The following is a 16160-nucleotide window of genomic DNA, read 5'->3' on the forward strand; positions in this document are numbered from 1 at the left end:
ATAACGAACGATTTTCAATACTCGATAACCATTGAGCAGCCTATCAACATATCTCATATAATTGTTTCACGATGTAAAAGTGAAAGCCAAGTGACGTGCCGGGAATCCGGATATGAGGAAGCACCGCCCGATCACTTCCGAGGGTTAAGCAGGAAAACCGGCACTCTGCCCGTTCTTTCCTGCACTAGCCGCTTCCGGACACGATGTCAACTGTATCTGTTGCTAAATTTTTTCCTCCAGAGCTCGCTTTCGTATAGTCTTCCAATTGTTTCTTTTGAATAGCTTCTTCATCCTTCCTTCATCTTCACTTACTTATTTTTTCTTTTGTACTTTTAAAATTGGGGACAGGTTATCCTCCTTGTACTCTTTTTTAATTTGCAGGGACTGGTGCTGGTTGCGTTCGCAATTTGCATAGCTTGTTGAAATTTCTTGTTTGTACCAAGGGAACCTACTCGCCCGTCGCTTTCACGTGGATCATCCATCCAAGCGCACGATTACTTTCATATCAGGAGTCATGGCATCTGACAATGCGGTCGCGGAGAACGCTCCAGGTTAGTATTGACGCTCAATTGGTCGTTGGGGAGCTACGACGATGCTAACTTTGGCCACAGAAAAGCTCACCAATGGCGATCATGCAGGTGAAAATGCTGAGGAAAACAATGGAGGAGGTAAATAATTGCTATAACTCCGACTCGATGGATTGGCATTACTGACAGGGCGGTTCAGGTGTCTTCCAGATCACAGTGAAATTACCGCACGAGCCTTATAAGATTCAGGTGATGGTGAGATATATCGCCCCAAGAAAGGAAATAGCCGTCTGGTTGTCTGACCTGGTGATGATTGATAGGTTTCAAGCCAAGAACAAGTGCAAGATCTTCGCCAGTCCATCGTCGAGCTTCCCGGCACTTTTCAATATACGTGCTTCCATCTCGAGTTTAATGGACAGCGAATCAATGACTACATCGAGCTGTCGGAGGTCAAGGATCTCAAAGCCGATTCTGAGGTCACCCTTGTCGAAGATCCATACACGGAGAAGGAGGCTCGTATGCATGTCGTTCGTATCAGGGAGCTAATCGGCGCTGCTGGTGACCGTGTCGATAACTTGCAAGGTCTCTCTACGGGCTTGTCGCTTCATGACTCAGTCGCAAACGAGGTAGACAAGTCGGAATCGGAGACTCATCCCCTTACCGGCTACGACCCGAACGCTTCTGGAAGTTTTAATACAATCTTACCTCGACCAGAAGAGCCTACCCCGAAAACGATCAAGGCTATTTCGCTTTCGCCATGGAACCCCCCTCCCTACCACCTGCGACAGAAGGGCCACCTCCTCTACCTACAAGTAACCACTAACGAGGGTGAACAACACCAGATCACGTCTCATGTTTCTGGCTTCTACGCAAATAAATGCTCTAACAGCAAATTTGATCCTTTCCCCCGCCCGGCTCCCAAGAACCACAGCGCTCATTCCTTGCTTACGTTAATCTCACAAATTTCGCCATCTTTTGAGAGCAGCTTCCGTGCCTTGCAAGAGGCAAACAGTCAGCGTGATCTCCTGACCACCTTCCCTTTCCAGAATGCGATCCCGAACAGCCCATGGTTGGTGACACCCGCGGCAGCATCTCTGAATGCGCATCAACCCGACGTGGCGCGGTCTCAGGAGAACTTGTTGATTGCTGGCGTTGACAACTCAGAGACTCTTCGCGACTGGAATGAAGAATTCCAATCCACCAAAGAGCTTCCCCGCGAGACCGTACAGGATAGAGTCTTCCGGGAACGGTTGACTTCTAAGCTCTTTGCTGATTATAATGATGCTGCCGCTCGAGGAGCTGTATTGGTTGCCAGAGGCGAAGTAGCTCCTTTGAATCCCACTGAGGGTCGTGACGCCCAGATATTCGTCTATAATAATATATTCTATTCGTTTGGAGCGGACGGTGTTGGTACTTTCGCATCCGAGGGAGGGGATGAAGCCGCGCGCGTTGCGGTCGGAAAGGATGTGTTGGGTATTAAAGCAGTCAACCAACTGGATATTCCTGGTCTATTCACACCAGGCACTGTTGTCGTCGACTATCTTGGAAAACGTGTTGTCGGTCAAAGTATTGTCCCAGGTATTTTCAAGCAGCGAGAGCCTGGTGAACACCAGATCGACTATGGCGGCGTTGAAGGAAAAGAGGTGGTCGCTGAACATCCTGACTTCGTCCCTGTCTTTGAGAAGCTTTCAAAAGCTTTACGAGTTAAGAAGCATGCTGTTTGGGATAAAGAAGGAAAACGCCACGATCTTGAAGGCAGTGTTGAAACTAAAGGATTACTCGGAACGGATGGTCGGAAATATGTTCTCGATCTGTACCGCATTGCCCCTCTTGATATCTCTTGGGCAGATGAAGAAAGTGATCATGATGCCTATCCTCATCGCATGTCCATCCTGCGTCTTGAGTTAGTAGAGTCATACTGGCGATCAAAGATGAGCCAGTACGTTAAGGAGGAGGTTGAAAAGCGACGAAGCAAGAAAGCAGAAGAGAAGGCAGCCAAGTCTGGTGCAGAAACCCAACCTGAAGATGCCGAGAAAGCTGCAGAGGAGCAAGAGCGTGTAGATATCTCCGGTTTCGACCTTGCGCTTAACCCGGATGTTTTCAGCGGTCAAGTTCCTCAGACGGAGGAAGAGAAGAAACAATGGGCCGAGGACGAGCAGGAAGTCCGCAATGCTTGTGATTACCTGCGATCACGAGTGCTCCCTGAACTTATTCAAGATCTGTACAACGGAGATGTTGGCTTCCCAATGGATGGACAGTCGTTGAGCCAATTGCTCCATAAGCGTGGTATCAATATCCGTTATTTGGGCCACTTGGCAGGCTTGTCTCAGCAGAAAGGTCATCGCTTGCAATCATTAACAACCTTGGTCAATCAAGAAATGATTGCCCGCGCTTTCAAACACATTGCTAATCGTTATCTCCGCTCACTACCCCCTCCATTTGCTGCTTCGTGCGTTGCCCATCTTTTGAACTGTCTCCTTGGGTCTGATGTGAATGCAAAACCTCAGGCAGATATTGATGAGGCCTTACGCGAGATCTACCCTGAGGCTGATTTCACGTTTGAAAAGGTTACCTCTTCTAGCCTGCATGCGGAGATTGAGAAGCAGGTCAAGATTAGATACCGATTCTCTCTTCCATCTGATTGGACTAGCTCTATGAAGCACTTGCAGTTGCTGCGCGATATTTCCATCAAGTTAGGCCTTCAACTTGCGGCTCGGGAATTTGCTTTTACAAAGGCCCAAGTATCATCTCAACCTGCGGTGACGAACGGTGCGGATGAGGCAAAACACGAGGAGACCAATAGCAAAAAGAAGAAAAAGAAGGCTGCTGGTGACAATGCCTCGCCAACGCGCTCGGCCGTCGCCAAGCCGGTTACCACTTTCGTGGCGGATGATATTGTAAACATTGTTCCGCTTATTAAGGATGCGGCTCCGCGAAGTGCTTTAGCCGAGGAAGCCCTTGAAGCGGGTCGCATTTCTCTGATGCAGAACCAGAAGCAGCTTGGCCAGGAACTGATCCTAGAGTCGCTCTCTTTGCATGAGCAGATTTATGGCATCCTTCATCCCGAGGTCGCCAAGTTGTATCATCAACTGTCGATGTTGTATTATCAAACTGATGAGAAGGATGCTGCGGTTGAACTTGCACGCAAGGCCGTCATTGTCACAGAACGCACACTGGGTGTTGACTCTGCAGACACTATCTTGAGTTACCTGAACTTGAGTCTGTTCGAGCACGCTACGGGTAACACTAAGATGGCTTTGGTGTATGTTAAGCATGCCATGGATCTCTGGAAGATCATCTATGGTCCTAACCACCCCGACTCCATCACCACCATGAACAATGCCGCAGTCATGCTGCAACATCTCAAGCAGTATTCAGATTCTCGGAAGTGGTTTGAGGCTTCCCTCACGGTCTGCGAGGAGTTGTTTGGCAGACAGTCCGTTAACACGGCAACTATTCTATTCCAGCTCGCGCAAGCCTTGGCCTTGGACCAGGACTCCAAGGCTGCTGTGAACCGTATGCGTGATGCTTATAATATCTTCCTTGCCGAACTTGGCCCTGAAGATCGTAACACCAAAGAAGCTGAAAGCTGGTTGGAGCAGCTCACACAGAATGCCGTTTCTATCGCAAAGCATGCCAAGGATATTCAAGCGCGCCGACTTCGCAAAGTCAACCTCAGCACACGTGTCTCGTTGGGTACGAAACCCCAGCCACAAGTTGGCCAGTCAGCTTCAGGAGCCGCAGGCGGACAGAACGCTCCGGCTGCCACATCACAGCTTGACACTCGAAGCATCGATGAACTCTTGAAATTCATTGAAGGCGGGGAGACTAGCACTCCGCGTGGCAAGCAATCAAAGAGAGGAACGGCCAACCCCAAGCTCCGCGGCACGAAGCAATCCAAATGAGCCCTTATTTCTTCTAATTTTGTAAAATACTAAAATTCGCTTTGGTTTTTCGGTCTAAATCAACTATATAAAGCAATTGGGATAACTTGCTTCGGGCGGTTGTATGATTTTCTCTTCTGTTCTATTTGGGCTTTCTTTTCTTTTGTTCAATGCATGGCATGTACTGGGTAAGAACCTCATGATTGGGCGGAAAAGATAATTGTATGATATTGTACTATTTAGAGCATCTCAACTCTATTTACCTTTCATGATTATTACCCAGGCCCTTTGCAATACACACGACACGGAATCCGTTGATGTCTACAAGTCTGTCTTCTCTCGCTTCGCTCCAGAGGCAGAAGGTGAGAACTCTGACCAAGTACAAATGGATATAGAGTGCTCCAGCCGATTACATGTACTTTGTGACCTTCGTTTCAATTGACCCAGCCGCTTGGCCAGAAGAACCGGATTCCTTTGTAATAGAAGTAAAATAGAGTCGACTGTAGGGGAATGACGATGGTGTTGATAGCACTAGCCACAGTGTGGCGTATCTCCGAATCTCCGATAAAGGATGGTTCGTGCGTCTAAACAAACTGTTTACTTTTGTCGCGGTCTTACTCCGTTTGTCAATGTCTACCTCTCACATTGTCAGTGCATTTGTCCTCAGCATGTTATTTTGATATGTTTTGGAGATTGTATCAGTTTATCTCCATTTCAGGTTATGAAGGTGTCGGTTTTGCATAAAGCACCTCTTATGATCGTACTTCCTGCATCTTAGTGGAAGGGATCACTATCGTGTTGGCTTCGTGCCACCCTGATGCGACAACCCTTCCCAAATGCTTTTGCATAGCTTATTTCTTGAGTCGCCTGTTTGAATAGACTTGTATGATTTCCCTTTGTTCGACATGAGTGACATTCATATGACAGCGAAATGGGCGAATCGAATGCTACGACCTTTGACTTCGCTTTATCATCGTCTTGGCAAGCATTGCGAATCTATTAACGAGCAAGAAGAAGAGATCAATAGAATTATTACTGCGGCTACAATTACCGAGTCCTCCAAGCCAGACATCTCCGGTGACGCTGAGCATGATTCCGAATATGGCGACAGGGACCCGTCCTGGATCCCACGAAAACCCGAGTCGAAGCGCGTCAAACACAAATATGTGGCTAGGGGCCAACGGCTTCGATTTCAGCCGCGAGTTCGGTCGGTGCTACAGAGTCCGGAGACAACCAAGACTTTACCTGGAGCGATTGAGGTTGCGACCCCGTTGATTACAGGGAAATTAGCGAACGTGGCCGCTCCGAACAACAGAGGATCGGAATCTGGCAGTCAGCAGGATGAGAAAAGCTCAGAGAAGCCCACTCACTCTGTATTACCAGAGGGAATGGCGGAAAAGATTGTGCGCAGGCCGAAAAAATATCGGCCTTCACACCCAGATCCTCAATGGAGGAGGTCACTGAATGCTACAAACGATATAAAATACTTCGACATTGTGGTATCCTTGGACTCTTTGTTTGTGAAATTCTTGGAAAAAACACGAGTACCGAACTCTGGCTCTAAGGCTTCTCCCAAAGGCACTCGATCATTGCTAATGACAGTAATTCGACGGTTACCCGATTTTATTGCTAAGGAACAACAAATACAAGATGAACTTGACAATACTGACGAAATTGATATGGCGGATGCATACTTTACAGAACTGGAGTCGGCATATGGCTCTGAGGGAAAAGGATGGCAACCTCTCCGTGAAGCAGTTCGCTCGCAAGGGATATTCTTGATCTGCGATATGGTACAAAAGAACTGGATCAATCAATTGACGACATGCTATCTTATCTGCGAATGTATAAAGGTCAAAGAATACGACGCGGTCGAGAGGATACTAAGTACACTGCTTGCAAAACTGGATCCTTACAACTATCCCATCGCTTTCAATCCGTGGAGACCAGGCACGCCTGGGCGCGATCCTATCCGGCTTCTACAAAGATACTGGGAGCTGTCTGGGAACAACTCTTTTGCATTTAGGGAAATAGAGCTGTTGTTGCTGCGGAATATCCTGCCTCCGCAATGGTTGGTTACTATTACTTTGAAAGACTGCGTCGTTGCTGCTTGCATGTCGCAATCCAAATGGGATGATGAATACGCCGCTGCTCTTAACATGATGAAAGTGATTATGATAACAGCAGCTGATGCTCACAGAGGTCGAAAGGTTGTGAAACCTCAAAAGAAGAAGCGCTCGAAGATAACAAAGCGCCGGCAGAGTCGAGAGTCCTCGAACTCCCAAGCTGGCGACCCAAACTCGGATCCAAATCGATGTCCCGTGCACCTCCAAGATGCGACCAGCAATCTAGTCTCTAGTTTAAATGTTGCGCTGTGCTGCATGTACGGTGTACGTATGGGGCAAATGGATGGTCCGGACTTTGTCTCTGGAGCAAGGATAGTGAAGGCGTATACGGAATTGGCTTTGATAATTCAACGTTCCTTGCCACTCAGTCGTTCGGAGGTGGAAGATAATGAGGAAGATCGAGCGTTTCTACTGAGAAAAGGCTACATTCTCCTTGCCCATTACCTGTTGAAATGTCAGCAAGACCTCCTGCCGTTAGACGACACGGATGTGGAAACTCTGGATATTGTTTTGAGCCCAGATTGTGAGCTCTTCTTTGAGCTCGTGGAGCAGAATGCGGGTATCGTTAAGAACCTTGCAGCCATGGTTTGCCAGATCATTCGACTCTCCGAACGCGGCGAACATGCACAATGCCGACAGGCACGAAGGCTTTGTAGACATCTGCTAACGTTTGAGCGATTCGGTCTGGACAATCTGATGTTATTTCTCGGAAAAATAGCTATCGAAGTGGCTTTGGATTTTGCGCAATACAGTCAAGATGCCGAAGATCATACTTTCGCAGCTGACATCCAAGAAGCGATTGCGGCCCTTCGGATACGCCTCAAAAGCAAAGGTAGCAGCGCTCCTACACCTGAAAAATCCAGCATGCAATCCTTCAGATGGGAAGAAGGTATTGGCGAGTGGATTGCAAAGACTCCCTTGGACAGGATCAAAACTACATTACCTCGAGCCCTTTCTCGACCAGTGGTTGAGATACCTATGGTTGGATCGCCTTCTAGCGTCAGTACGAGCTCACCTTCATCATGTGTCAAATCAGAGTCCAGCAAGACTTCGGTAGCATCCCCTAACCCAGCCGGTATCAAGAGGAGGAACAGTTCTGTCAACAGCCCTCTACGAAACTCCAAGCGGCCCCGACGGAAATACCAGAGACGAAGCTACGAGAAGGCTAGACAATCTACGTGGATAACGACCAGACTCAGCGATGTCTCAGTAGTGATTCAGGCGGGAGAACAGGATGACTCGGGCAGCGTTGATGACTCCGAGATTATATCCGAGAGTGAAGAATGGTCGCAACAGAACAGAGCGGAAAAGATACCCACCGATGTCCAAAGCATTGCAGCCGGTGCAGACTTCCAGGGCAGTGTTGCAAATAGACAGGGGCAACGGAATCGGGTGGATTTCGACGTGGTCATCAATGCCGGCGTCACGGCGCCCGTTGCGCCACCAAAACGTGGACGTGGACGGCCTCGCAAGCACCCAATTGAGCAAGTTTCATCTTCTTCGCAGGCAACGAACCATCAACAACGTGAATACCTGTCACATAGACGTTTGCTCATTCCTTGTTCTGAAGACGAAGACAGTGACGACGAGTTGAGTTTTCTGTAACGGCCTAAAGGACGGGAACTTAGGGTTTCGGAATATGGCTAACGGACCCAAGCCCTTATCTGTCACCCTACAAAATGATCTCGCGTCTTCTGTTGATATGTGCCAGTGTCTTTGCCGTTCCAACTGCCGAAGACCCGAGGCGCAGTCCTACTTACTTTGCTTTTGTTTTCTTTTGGAAGTGTGCTTCTATCTTGATCGTTCGATACCCTGGGACTTGGATGGTGCGGGATATTTATCGTGTGTTTTTAATGGTTCATTATCTTTCATTCACCTGTATATGTACGTACTATATGGGCACTAGGCATGGCTGTCACTATGCAATGCATCCTAAGCCTGCTAACTGAGCAGATAAATATTTAGATATTTCCTTTCTGGGCAAACGGTAGAGACATCCCGAGTCTGTTTCATCGCAGTAACGTGCGACATGCCGTGTAATCTTGCCATTTCTTCACGTCACTCTAATCGATTACTAGCGATTAGTTATGTGCAACATTACACGGAGATCAGATAAAACGCCTGAAGAAAAATGGAAAGACGGCCCGAGTAAGGTTGAGAACTTGAGATGTTTTACGACAGAATATTAGTGTGGTTCACATGGTCAGAAACATGAGCTTTGACGTGAATTAATGCTCGGCAGACAACCCTGACAATGCGAGTCTCAAGAAACACTTTATCCGGCCGCTGTAGACCAATTATTATTGATTAGTATTCGACCAGAGAGAAAAGATGAAGCGCGGCGACAAGATTTTAATAGCGGGAGGGAGACTGATTGGGCGGCCCCCGGAGATCGTGAGACGCAGCACCTCCTGAAATCTCTGCTTATTCACTCACCACTTACGTACAACGGCATCTGCATCGCCAGTCGTTTCACTACACTATTCTCTTGTCGCGTGTCCTTGCCAATATTCTACGTGCTGTACTTGCCGACTTAGGATGCAAGCCCTTGCAGACAGATCCACCGTCGGCCAATCCTCTGTACAAGTCATACTCAGTTGAAACCCTAACGATCTCCGCTACGCTCCGTATAGCGTTTTACCAAGGAATATGACGCCCACTTCTGCAATGCGCAAGGACCAATTTTCCTATCAAACATGGCGGCCCTAGTCTCGAGATATTCCGTCGGCACTTTCGAGTCCTCGATTCTACTGCACAGGTAATACCGAGTGGGTTCCAGGACGTTGCCCTGGGTCATGTTTGCTCCAATAAGTCGATGTTTCTCCTTCGGATGGATCAAGAATGCATACCAGGCCTGCGTGAGATGAGCTACCAATCCTGGTAGACGATTACCTCCTAAACCGGGCCTGGCCGTCTGAAATTTATGCTTAGATGACAAAGTGGATGCAACTTAAAAGAAGAGATTGCCAGGTCGCTAGTGTTTGCGCCTCGAATTCCCTTCAGTGGCTTTGACACTTATGTTTTTCACTTCTTTCTCCCGTTATTGTCGGCGGTAATTGTTCATACCTTTTCTTCGGATTCCTCCTTCAGGCTTCTTTCTCTGTTCGCCACGCGATTCCTGGAGAATCGGATTATGTTTAGGCTTTGATAGTCTATTTCGGCCTTTTATTGTCTGTTCAATCGGCATTTCTTGGCTTCGCTTTTCCCCCTCGATCCTATACGATATTGGGATGTGACTGGGATACGCTCAGCACTATTGTGATCCACGGCGTCGATAGTCTACGCTCTTTTACTGAACGTGCTGGTCATCTCTCTGTTTCAGTCCCTTTAACAGCTCGTTCTTGATTCGGGCTCTCGGCATCCCGATTCGTTTCGACGATCACTACTGATACACACTTACCAGTTCATGGCCAGTTGACAAACTCGACCTGGCTTCAGACTAATATCAAAACTGGCAATCTTGATATCACAGCACACACCATTTCAAGAGGATACTTCATTCGTTAGTAGAGCTGGTCTCTACTTCATTCTCCCCTCTTCTATAGAAGGTTTCATTCATTCAAAGTGCAAGCACTCTTTTATATATAACGATATTATAAGATGGCCGGCTTGACTACTCCTGTCATCGTAGCTTACATGGCTACAACTGTCTACGCCGACCAACAAGCTGCTTCAGGCGGTGGAGGTGGACAACCTGCTCAACCGACAAAGGCTCAAGAGTTGGATGAACTGCAATCCGAATATACGCATTTCATGCTGATTGCAATGGCTGCAACTTGCGCTCTCTACTTCGCTTGGAAATCATTTCTCAGACTGACTTCGCACATCCGACGTTTACATGGAATGACCAACGATAGTCAACGATATTTCACTCGCGACGACCACCGAATGGCCTGGTTCAAGAGAAACATTGTGGATGCTCCATTGTTTCGTGTTCGACACAATCGTGAGTTCCAGTTGTCTCGTGCTATAAATATGGGCACTCTTCCCAGTCGATTCCAGGCCCTCTGTTTAGTAGGATTGATTACTATGAATGTTGTTCTATGTGTGCTACACATTCCGTTCAGCAACGATATCAAAACCTACGGAGACACCTTGAGGAATCGCACAGGGACCCTCGCTACTGCTAATCTGATCCCTTTGGTCATCCTTGTCGGACGCAACAACCCTCTTATCTCTCTACTTGGTCTTTCTTTCGATTCCTGGAACTTCTTCCATCGGTGGCTTGCCCGCATCGTAGCCGCCGAAAGTCTTGCCCACTTTCTGAGCTGGCTGTTCACCAGTGCTGAGGAACGTGGGTGGGCCACTATTGTTGCAGGCTTTCATACATCGCGGTTGCTCATAACTGGCTTGGTGGTATGGACGACCTTCATGTAATGCTTTTACTTTTATGTTGACTAATAGCAGTTTTCATAGGCTACTGTCGGTTTCGTCGCACTTGTGCTTTTCGCTTCCTCCCCTCTACGGCATGCTTTCTATGAGACGTTCCTTCATTTCCACATCTTGTTGGCCTTGATGGCGTTCATCGGCCTGTGGTATCATTTGGACGGTCTGCCTCAGAAGAGTTATCTTGCAGCTGCCTTGGTTGCGTGGGGTATCGAGGTACGTAGCACTCGTTTACATATGTGAGAAGCTAGATCGCTGATTTTGGATGGTAGCGGTTTATTCGCTTGGCTATCAATATTTACCGTAACCTTGTTGGTGGCAGGACTACAGCCAAGGCCGAAGCTCTCACGGGTGATGCTACGAGAATCACGCTGAAGCTGGCTCGTCCTTGGACGTTCCGGCCCGGTCAACACGTATATATATGCATTCCTTCTGTTGGGCTATGGACATACCATCCGTTCAGCGTCGCATGGAGCGAGAAAGAACACCTCCCAACAGACGAAAAAGGCCTGGTCATGACACAGCAAGATGTGTTGTCGGTGGAAAATGAGACCATATCACTCCTCGTCCGTCGTCGAACTGGGTTTACTGACACACTATACAAGCGTGCTGCAAAGGGTGTGGACGGCCGTGTATATCTCTCTGCGTTCGTCGAAGGACCGTATGGAGCTATCCATGACCTGGATTCCTACGGGACAGTGTTATTGTTTGCCGGTGGCATCGGTATCACCCATCATGTACCATTTGTTCGTCATTTAGTTCAAGGATATGCAGACGGCACCGTTGCCGCTCGTCGGGTCACACTGGTCTGGACAATTCAATCGCCCGAACACCTCGAATGGGTGCGCCCGTGGATGACCAGCATTTTACAAATGGATCGTCGCCGCGATGTTCTGCGTATCATGCTGTTCATCACTCGGCCTCGCAGTACCAAGGAAATTCGCAGTCCGAGCGCAACGGTGGAAATGTTCCCTGGCCGACCAAACATCCAGACTGTCGTGGACAAGGAAATTGAGCAGCAGGTTGGAGCGATGGGTGTTTTAGTCTGTGGTAGTGGTCCTTTGGGCGACGATGTACGACGAGCATGTCGTCAGAGACAAATGATCAGCAACATCGACTTTATTGAAGAAAGCTTTACTTGGTAAGCAGCGACACCCGCGGCGTTGCTATATAAAGACAAAGAGCTGGACATTACGTTTCGACTGGACGATCTGTTCTTTTTTTTTTTTTTCTTTTTCGCAGTCAATTGACTTATATTCTTTTTTTCATTCGATTGTCTATATTAGGTATTCTTGTTGATAGTAGAAAAATCGCCGGTATATACTTTGCGATACTTCGTGCTCAGTTTTCATTATAGGATTATTTTCAATTGGCCAGCAGTAAGTGTGTAAATGAGGCACATCGGCGTATTTCTGGTTGGGAAATGCAGTATAGCCTGTCTTTAACGAAAGCAAGACGTCTGCATTATCTCTAGGTACAAGTTAGTTAACTAGCTAACTTAACTAACTAGTTAACGAGCTTGATTATGGAATCGAAGAGGGCAAGGTGTGTTAATAATCGAACAGTGGGGAACCCTAGCAATGACGATATGGTGGGCGCATTTGTAAGCTGATGCTGATTATTTATAACCTCAATTACCCTTCTCCAAATTGCCAAACAACTTTACCCCACTAGCAATACCTTCAGAGTGTCTCAACGACTGTTGACTCGTCTCTTGTTCACCATGGCTGCTCAAAGGACTCCTGACATCACTCTTTACACTGCGCAGACCCCGAACGGTATCAAGATTTCCATTGCGCTGGAAGAATTAGGGTATGCATCCGTCCTCTTCTCCCGAAGTCAATTGGCCCATGTCTAACAACGTATAGCCTCCCCTACAAGGTCAAAAAACTCGAATTCAGTAAAAATGAGCAGAAAGAACCCTGGTTTCTCGAAATTAACCCCAACGGCCGTATTCCCGCCATAACTGATACCTTTACCGACGGCAAAACGATCAATATCTTTGAGTCGGGTAGTATCTTGCAATACCTGGCAGACAACTATGATCCCGAGTATAAGATTTCGTATCCTCGTGGATCGCGAGAATATTATGAAGTTGGCAATTGGCTCTTTTTCATGAACGCTGGGGTTGGGCCTATGCAAGGGAAGCGATACACTTGAAGATGGCAGGATATGAATATGTAATACTAACACAAATCCTCCAACAGGCCAGGCAAACCACTTCTTCCGCTACGCTCCCGAGCGCATCGAATACGGTATTAACCGCTACCAGAATGAGACCCGGCGTTTGTACGGTGTACTAGATAAACACCTCTCCACTTCCAAGTCCGGCTTCCTCGTAGGCGATCATATCTCAATCGCGGACATCTCGCACTGGGGATGGGTTGCTGCTGCTGGCTGGGCCGGTATCGATATCGACGAATTCCCACATCTCAAGGCCTGGGAGGAGAAATTGGCAGCGCGTCCCGGCGTAGAGAAGGGCAGGCATGTTCCGGAGAAGCATACTATTAAGGAGGTGCTCAAGGATAAGGAACTAGCGGCTAAGCATAGTGCTGCGGCGTCGCAGTGGGTGCAAAAGGGAATGGCTGATGATGCGAAGAAGTAAGACTTTGCATGTTGGGTCTTAAGAGTGACTCCTCTGTACTTCAAAACATAAGTAAATAAGTTCAGTCCTAATTGAAGTTTTGATGTGATCTTGAGATAAGCCGACAATGAGCCGTGGCGCGGTCAATGATAGGGACTATTCCCTTTTCGGAATAGCTGCTGACTCAACCAAATACAGCTAGTCGCCACTGGGTCTTCTAGACTCTTTTTAAACTCTCGACACACAACTCCCTCCATCGCAGTCGCTAGAATCATTTCGCTGACGCTAGCAAAATGTCGTGGCGCAGTAACCAGGGAATCACAGGTTCCAACAACATCCCTCTTGGGAAGAGACGATTCGGAGACGACGAAGGTGCAAGCGAAGCATCAACACCAACAGTCGCAGCTTCAGACAATGGCGCGATCCGAGGCAGGAGTCCAACTCGAGGTAAGTTGCAGCGTCTCAACACTTCCTATGATACTTCATTTGGAACATTTTATTGACTCTGTTCCTTTACAGCCGATCCACCGGCAGACGGCGTGAAAAGACGCAAGAAGCGCAACCGTTGGGGCGACGCTCAGGAAAACAAGGCTGCTGGCCTCATGGGTCTACCGACTATGATCATGGCCAATTTCACTAACGAGCAGCTCGAAGCATACACTCTGCATCTTCGTATTGAAGAGATTAGTCAGAAGCTTCGCATCAACGACGTCGTCCCTGCGGATGGTGACAGGTGAGTTTCTTCTTCCGCAGATGGGCTTTGAAGGAACTTTTCACTGACATGCCGATTTATTTAGATCACCCTCGCCGCCACCGCAGTACGATAACTTCGGAAGACGTGTAAACACCAGGGAATACCGTTATCGCAAGCGTTTGGAAGATGAGCGCCACAAACTTGTCGAAAGGGCCATGAAGGTTATACCTAACTATCACCCGCCCTCTGACTACAGGCGCCCAACCAAGACACAGGAAAAGGTTTATGTGCCTGTGAATGATTATCCAGAGATTAACTTCAGTATGATTACTAACCCTCTAACTCTCCCTCTAACCATGTTCTACTTGCCCATCTTCTCTGTTTTACGTGCTCGATTCGGGCTGGCGAGGCATCGCGATGTTCAAGATGCCTCTCCTCGTTTCTTGCTAACCCAATGACCATTTGGACTTTTTCTCGTTATATTATCTTGAAGACAGACATACTAACACTTAGCTCCCTTGCTTTACTAAAGTTGGTTTGCTTATCGGACCCCGTGGCAACACTCTCAAGACCATGGAAAAAGAGTCTGGAGCCAAGATTGCCATTCGAGGCAAAGGTTCCGTCAAGGAAGGAAAAGGTCGATCTGATGCCGCTCACACTAGCAACCAGGAAGAAGATCTTCACTGTTTGATCATGGCGGATACGGAGGAGAAGGTCAACAAGGCCAAGCAATTGGTCCACAATGTCATTGAAACTGTAAGTTGGTTCTTTCCAATTTTTTTTTCAACCAATAAGTACCAACATTATAACTACAGGCTGCTTCTATTCCTGAAGGTCAGAACGAGCTCAAACGCAACCAGCTTCGTGAACTCGCTGCCCTCAATGGTACCTTGCGTGACGATGAAAACCAAGCTTGTCAGAACTGTAAGTATTTTCATGATCAGTTTCGAATCAAAGATTTCGAGCTAAGATGTATAGGCGGACAAATCGGTCATCGCAAATACGACTGTCCCGAACAGCGCAACTTTACCGCCAATATCATCTGTCGTGTTTGTGGAAATGCTGGCCATATGGCACGTGATTGTCCTGATCGTCAACGGGGCACTGATTGGCGCAACAACGGCGGCTACGGTGGTCGTGGTCCCCATCGTGCTATCGGCGGTGGTGATGCTGTTGACCGTGAGATGGAGGTAAGTCATCACTTCGCGTTTCTGACGAAAGTTCACTACTAACAGAAATAGCAACTCATGCAAGAACTTTCTGGCGGTGGCTCTGGCCCCAATGGTGAAGCCCCTCGTCGTATCGAAGGAGGCCCCGGAGGCTACGAACAAGATTCCAACTACAAGCCTTGGCAACAGCGTGGACCCCCCCCTCCAGTCTCAGATGTCGCTCCATGGCAGCAACGTGGACGGGAGCAGCATGGTAGACGTGATGACTACGAACCCCGCGACAGCGGCGACGCTGCCCCATGGGCACAAAACCGTGGTGGCGGAAACTACGGTTACGGATCGCATCATGGAGGCTATTCCGCCCCTGGAGCAGCACCTTGGCAACAAGCTCCCCCTCCCCCTCCTGGTGGCCAAGCCGGTTATAGCTACGGTTATGCTGGACTTCCTCCACCTCCGGCTGGAGCTCCTCCTGGACTTCCCGGGGCTCCACCCGGCCTTGAGTCTATGTACTACGGCGGCGCTGCTGCTCCTCCCCCACCTCCCCCTGGCGAAGGCCCTCCTCCTGTGAGTATTTTCGATAATATAACCTATACTTTGAAGAATTATTGCTAATTCGTTTTGCAGCCGCCAAGTGATCACCCTCCTCCACCACCTCCACCAATGTAAACCAAAATCTGCGTCACTCGTGGGTGCGCTTAGGGATGTGATTCATTGATTAATAGTGACTACTAACTTTGCTTGACAGCATTTGATTGTATTGTTCTTTTTAATATGAATTGACTTGTTTTAC

General features: G+C 48.1%; 6 protein-coding genes across 6 annotated transcripts; all 6 read left to right on the top strand.

The window, feature by feature from the left end:
• Nucleotides 1-592: 592 nt before the first annotated feature.
• On the top strand, nt 593-4680 carry TSTA_032090 (eukaryotic translation initiation factor 3 subunit CLU1/TIF31, putative; the record flags this gene model as incomplete). Its single annotated transcript, XM_002480339.1, has 3 exons — nt 593-668; nt 727-782; nt 848-4680. The coding sequence occupies 3 exons, from the start codon at nt 593-595 to the stop codon at nt 4430-4432; spliced, it is 3717 nt and encodes a 1238-aa protein (XP_002480384.1). The 3' UTR covers nt 4433-4680.
• Nucleotides 4681-5316: 636 nt separating this feature from the next.
• On the top strand, nt 5317-8142 carry TSTA_032100 (uncharacterized protein; the record flags this gene model as incomplete). The annotated part of the gene is made up of 1 exon (XM_002480340.1): nt 5317-8142. One exon carries the CDS (start codon nt 5317-5319, stop codon nt 8140-8142), a length of 2826 nt encoding a protein of 941 aa, XP_002480385.1.
• Nucleotides 8143-10137: 1995 nt separating this feature from the next.
• TSTA_032110 (ferric-chelate reductase, putative) lies at nt 10138-12125 on the top strand (the record flags this gene model as incomplete). Its single annotated transcript, XM_002480341.1, has 3 exons — nt 10138-10893; nt 10954-11139; nt 11196-12125. 3 exons carry the CDS (start codon nt 10138-10140, stop codon nt 12066-12068), a joined length of 1815 nt encoding a protein of 604 aa, XP_002480386.1. The 3' UTR covers nt 12069-12125.
• Nucleotides 12126-12646: 521 nt separating this feature from the next.
• Nucleotides 12647-13083, top strand: TSTA_032120 (glutathione S-transferase GstA; the record flags this gene model as incomplete). Its single annotated transcript, XM_002480342.1, has 2 exons — nt 12647-12735; nt 12792-13083. 2 exons carry the CDS (start codon nt 12647-12649, stop codon nt 13081-13083), a joined length of 381 nt encoding a protein of 126 aa, XP_002480387.1.
• A 2-nt stretch (nt 13084-13085) lies between these two features.
• TSTA_032130 (glutathione-S-transferase theta, GST, putative) lies at nt 13086-13614 on the top strand (the record flags this gene model as incomplete). The annotated part of the gene is made up of 2 exons (XM_002480343.1): nt 13086-13103; nt 13136-13614. 2 exons carry the CDS (start codon nt 13086-13088, stop codon nt 13526-13528), a joined length of 411 nt encoding a protein of 136 aa, XP_002480388.1. The 3' UTR covers nt 13529-13614.
• A 186-nt stretch (nt 13615-13800) lies between these two features.
• Nucleotides 13801-16036, top strand: TSTA_032140 (zinc knuckle transcription factor/splicing factor MSL5/ZFM1, putative; the record flags this gene model as incomplete). Its single annotated transcript, XM_002480344.1, has 8 exons — nt 13801-13954; nt 14027-14240; nt 14305-14522; nt 14734-14957; nt 15017-15125; nt 15180-15391; nt 15443-15934; nt 15995-16036. The coding sequence occupies 8 exons, from the start codon at nt 13801-13803 to the stop codon at nt 16034-16036; spliced, it is 1665 nt and encodes a 554-aa protein (XP_002480389.1).
• Nucleotides 16037-16160: the final 124 nt, after the last annotated feature.

The sequence above is a fragment of the Talaromyces stipitatus genome, genomic scaffold (genome assembly GCF_000003125.1).
Source record: "Talaromyces stipitatus ATCC 10500 scf_1105507295541 genomic scaffold, whole genome shotgun sequence".
Lineage (NCBI taxonomy): Eukaryota > Fungi > Ascomycota > Eurotiomycetes > Eurotiales > Trichocomaceae > Talaromyces > Talaromyces stipitatus.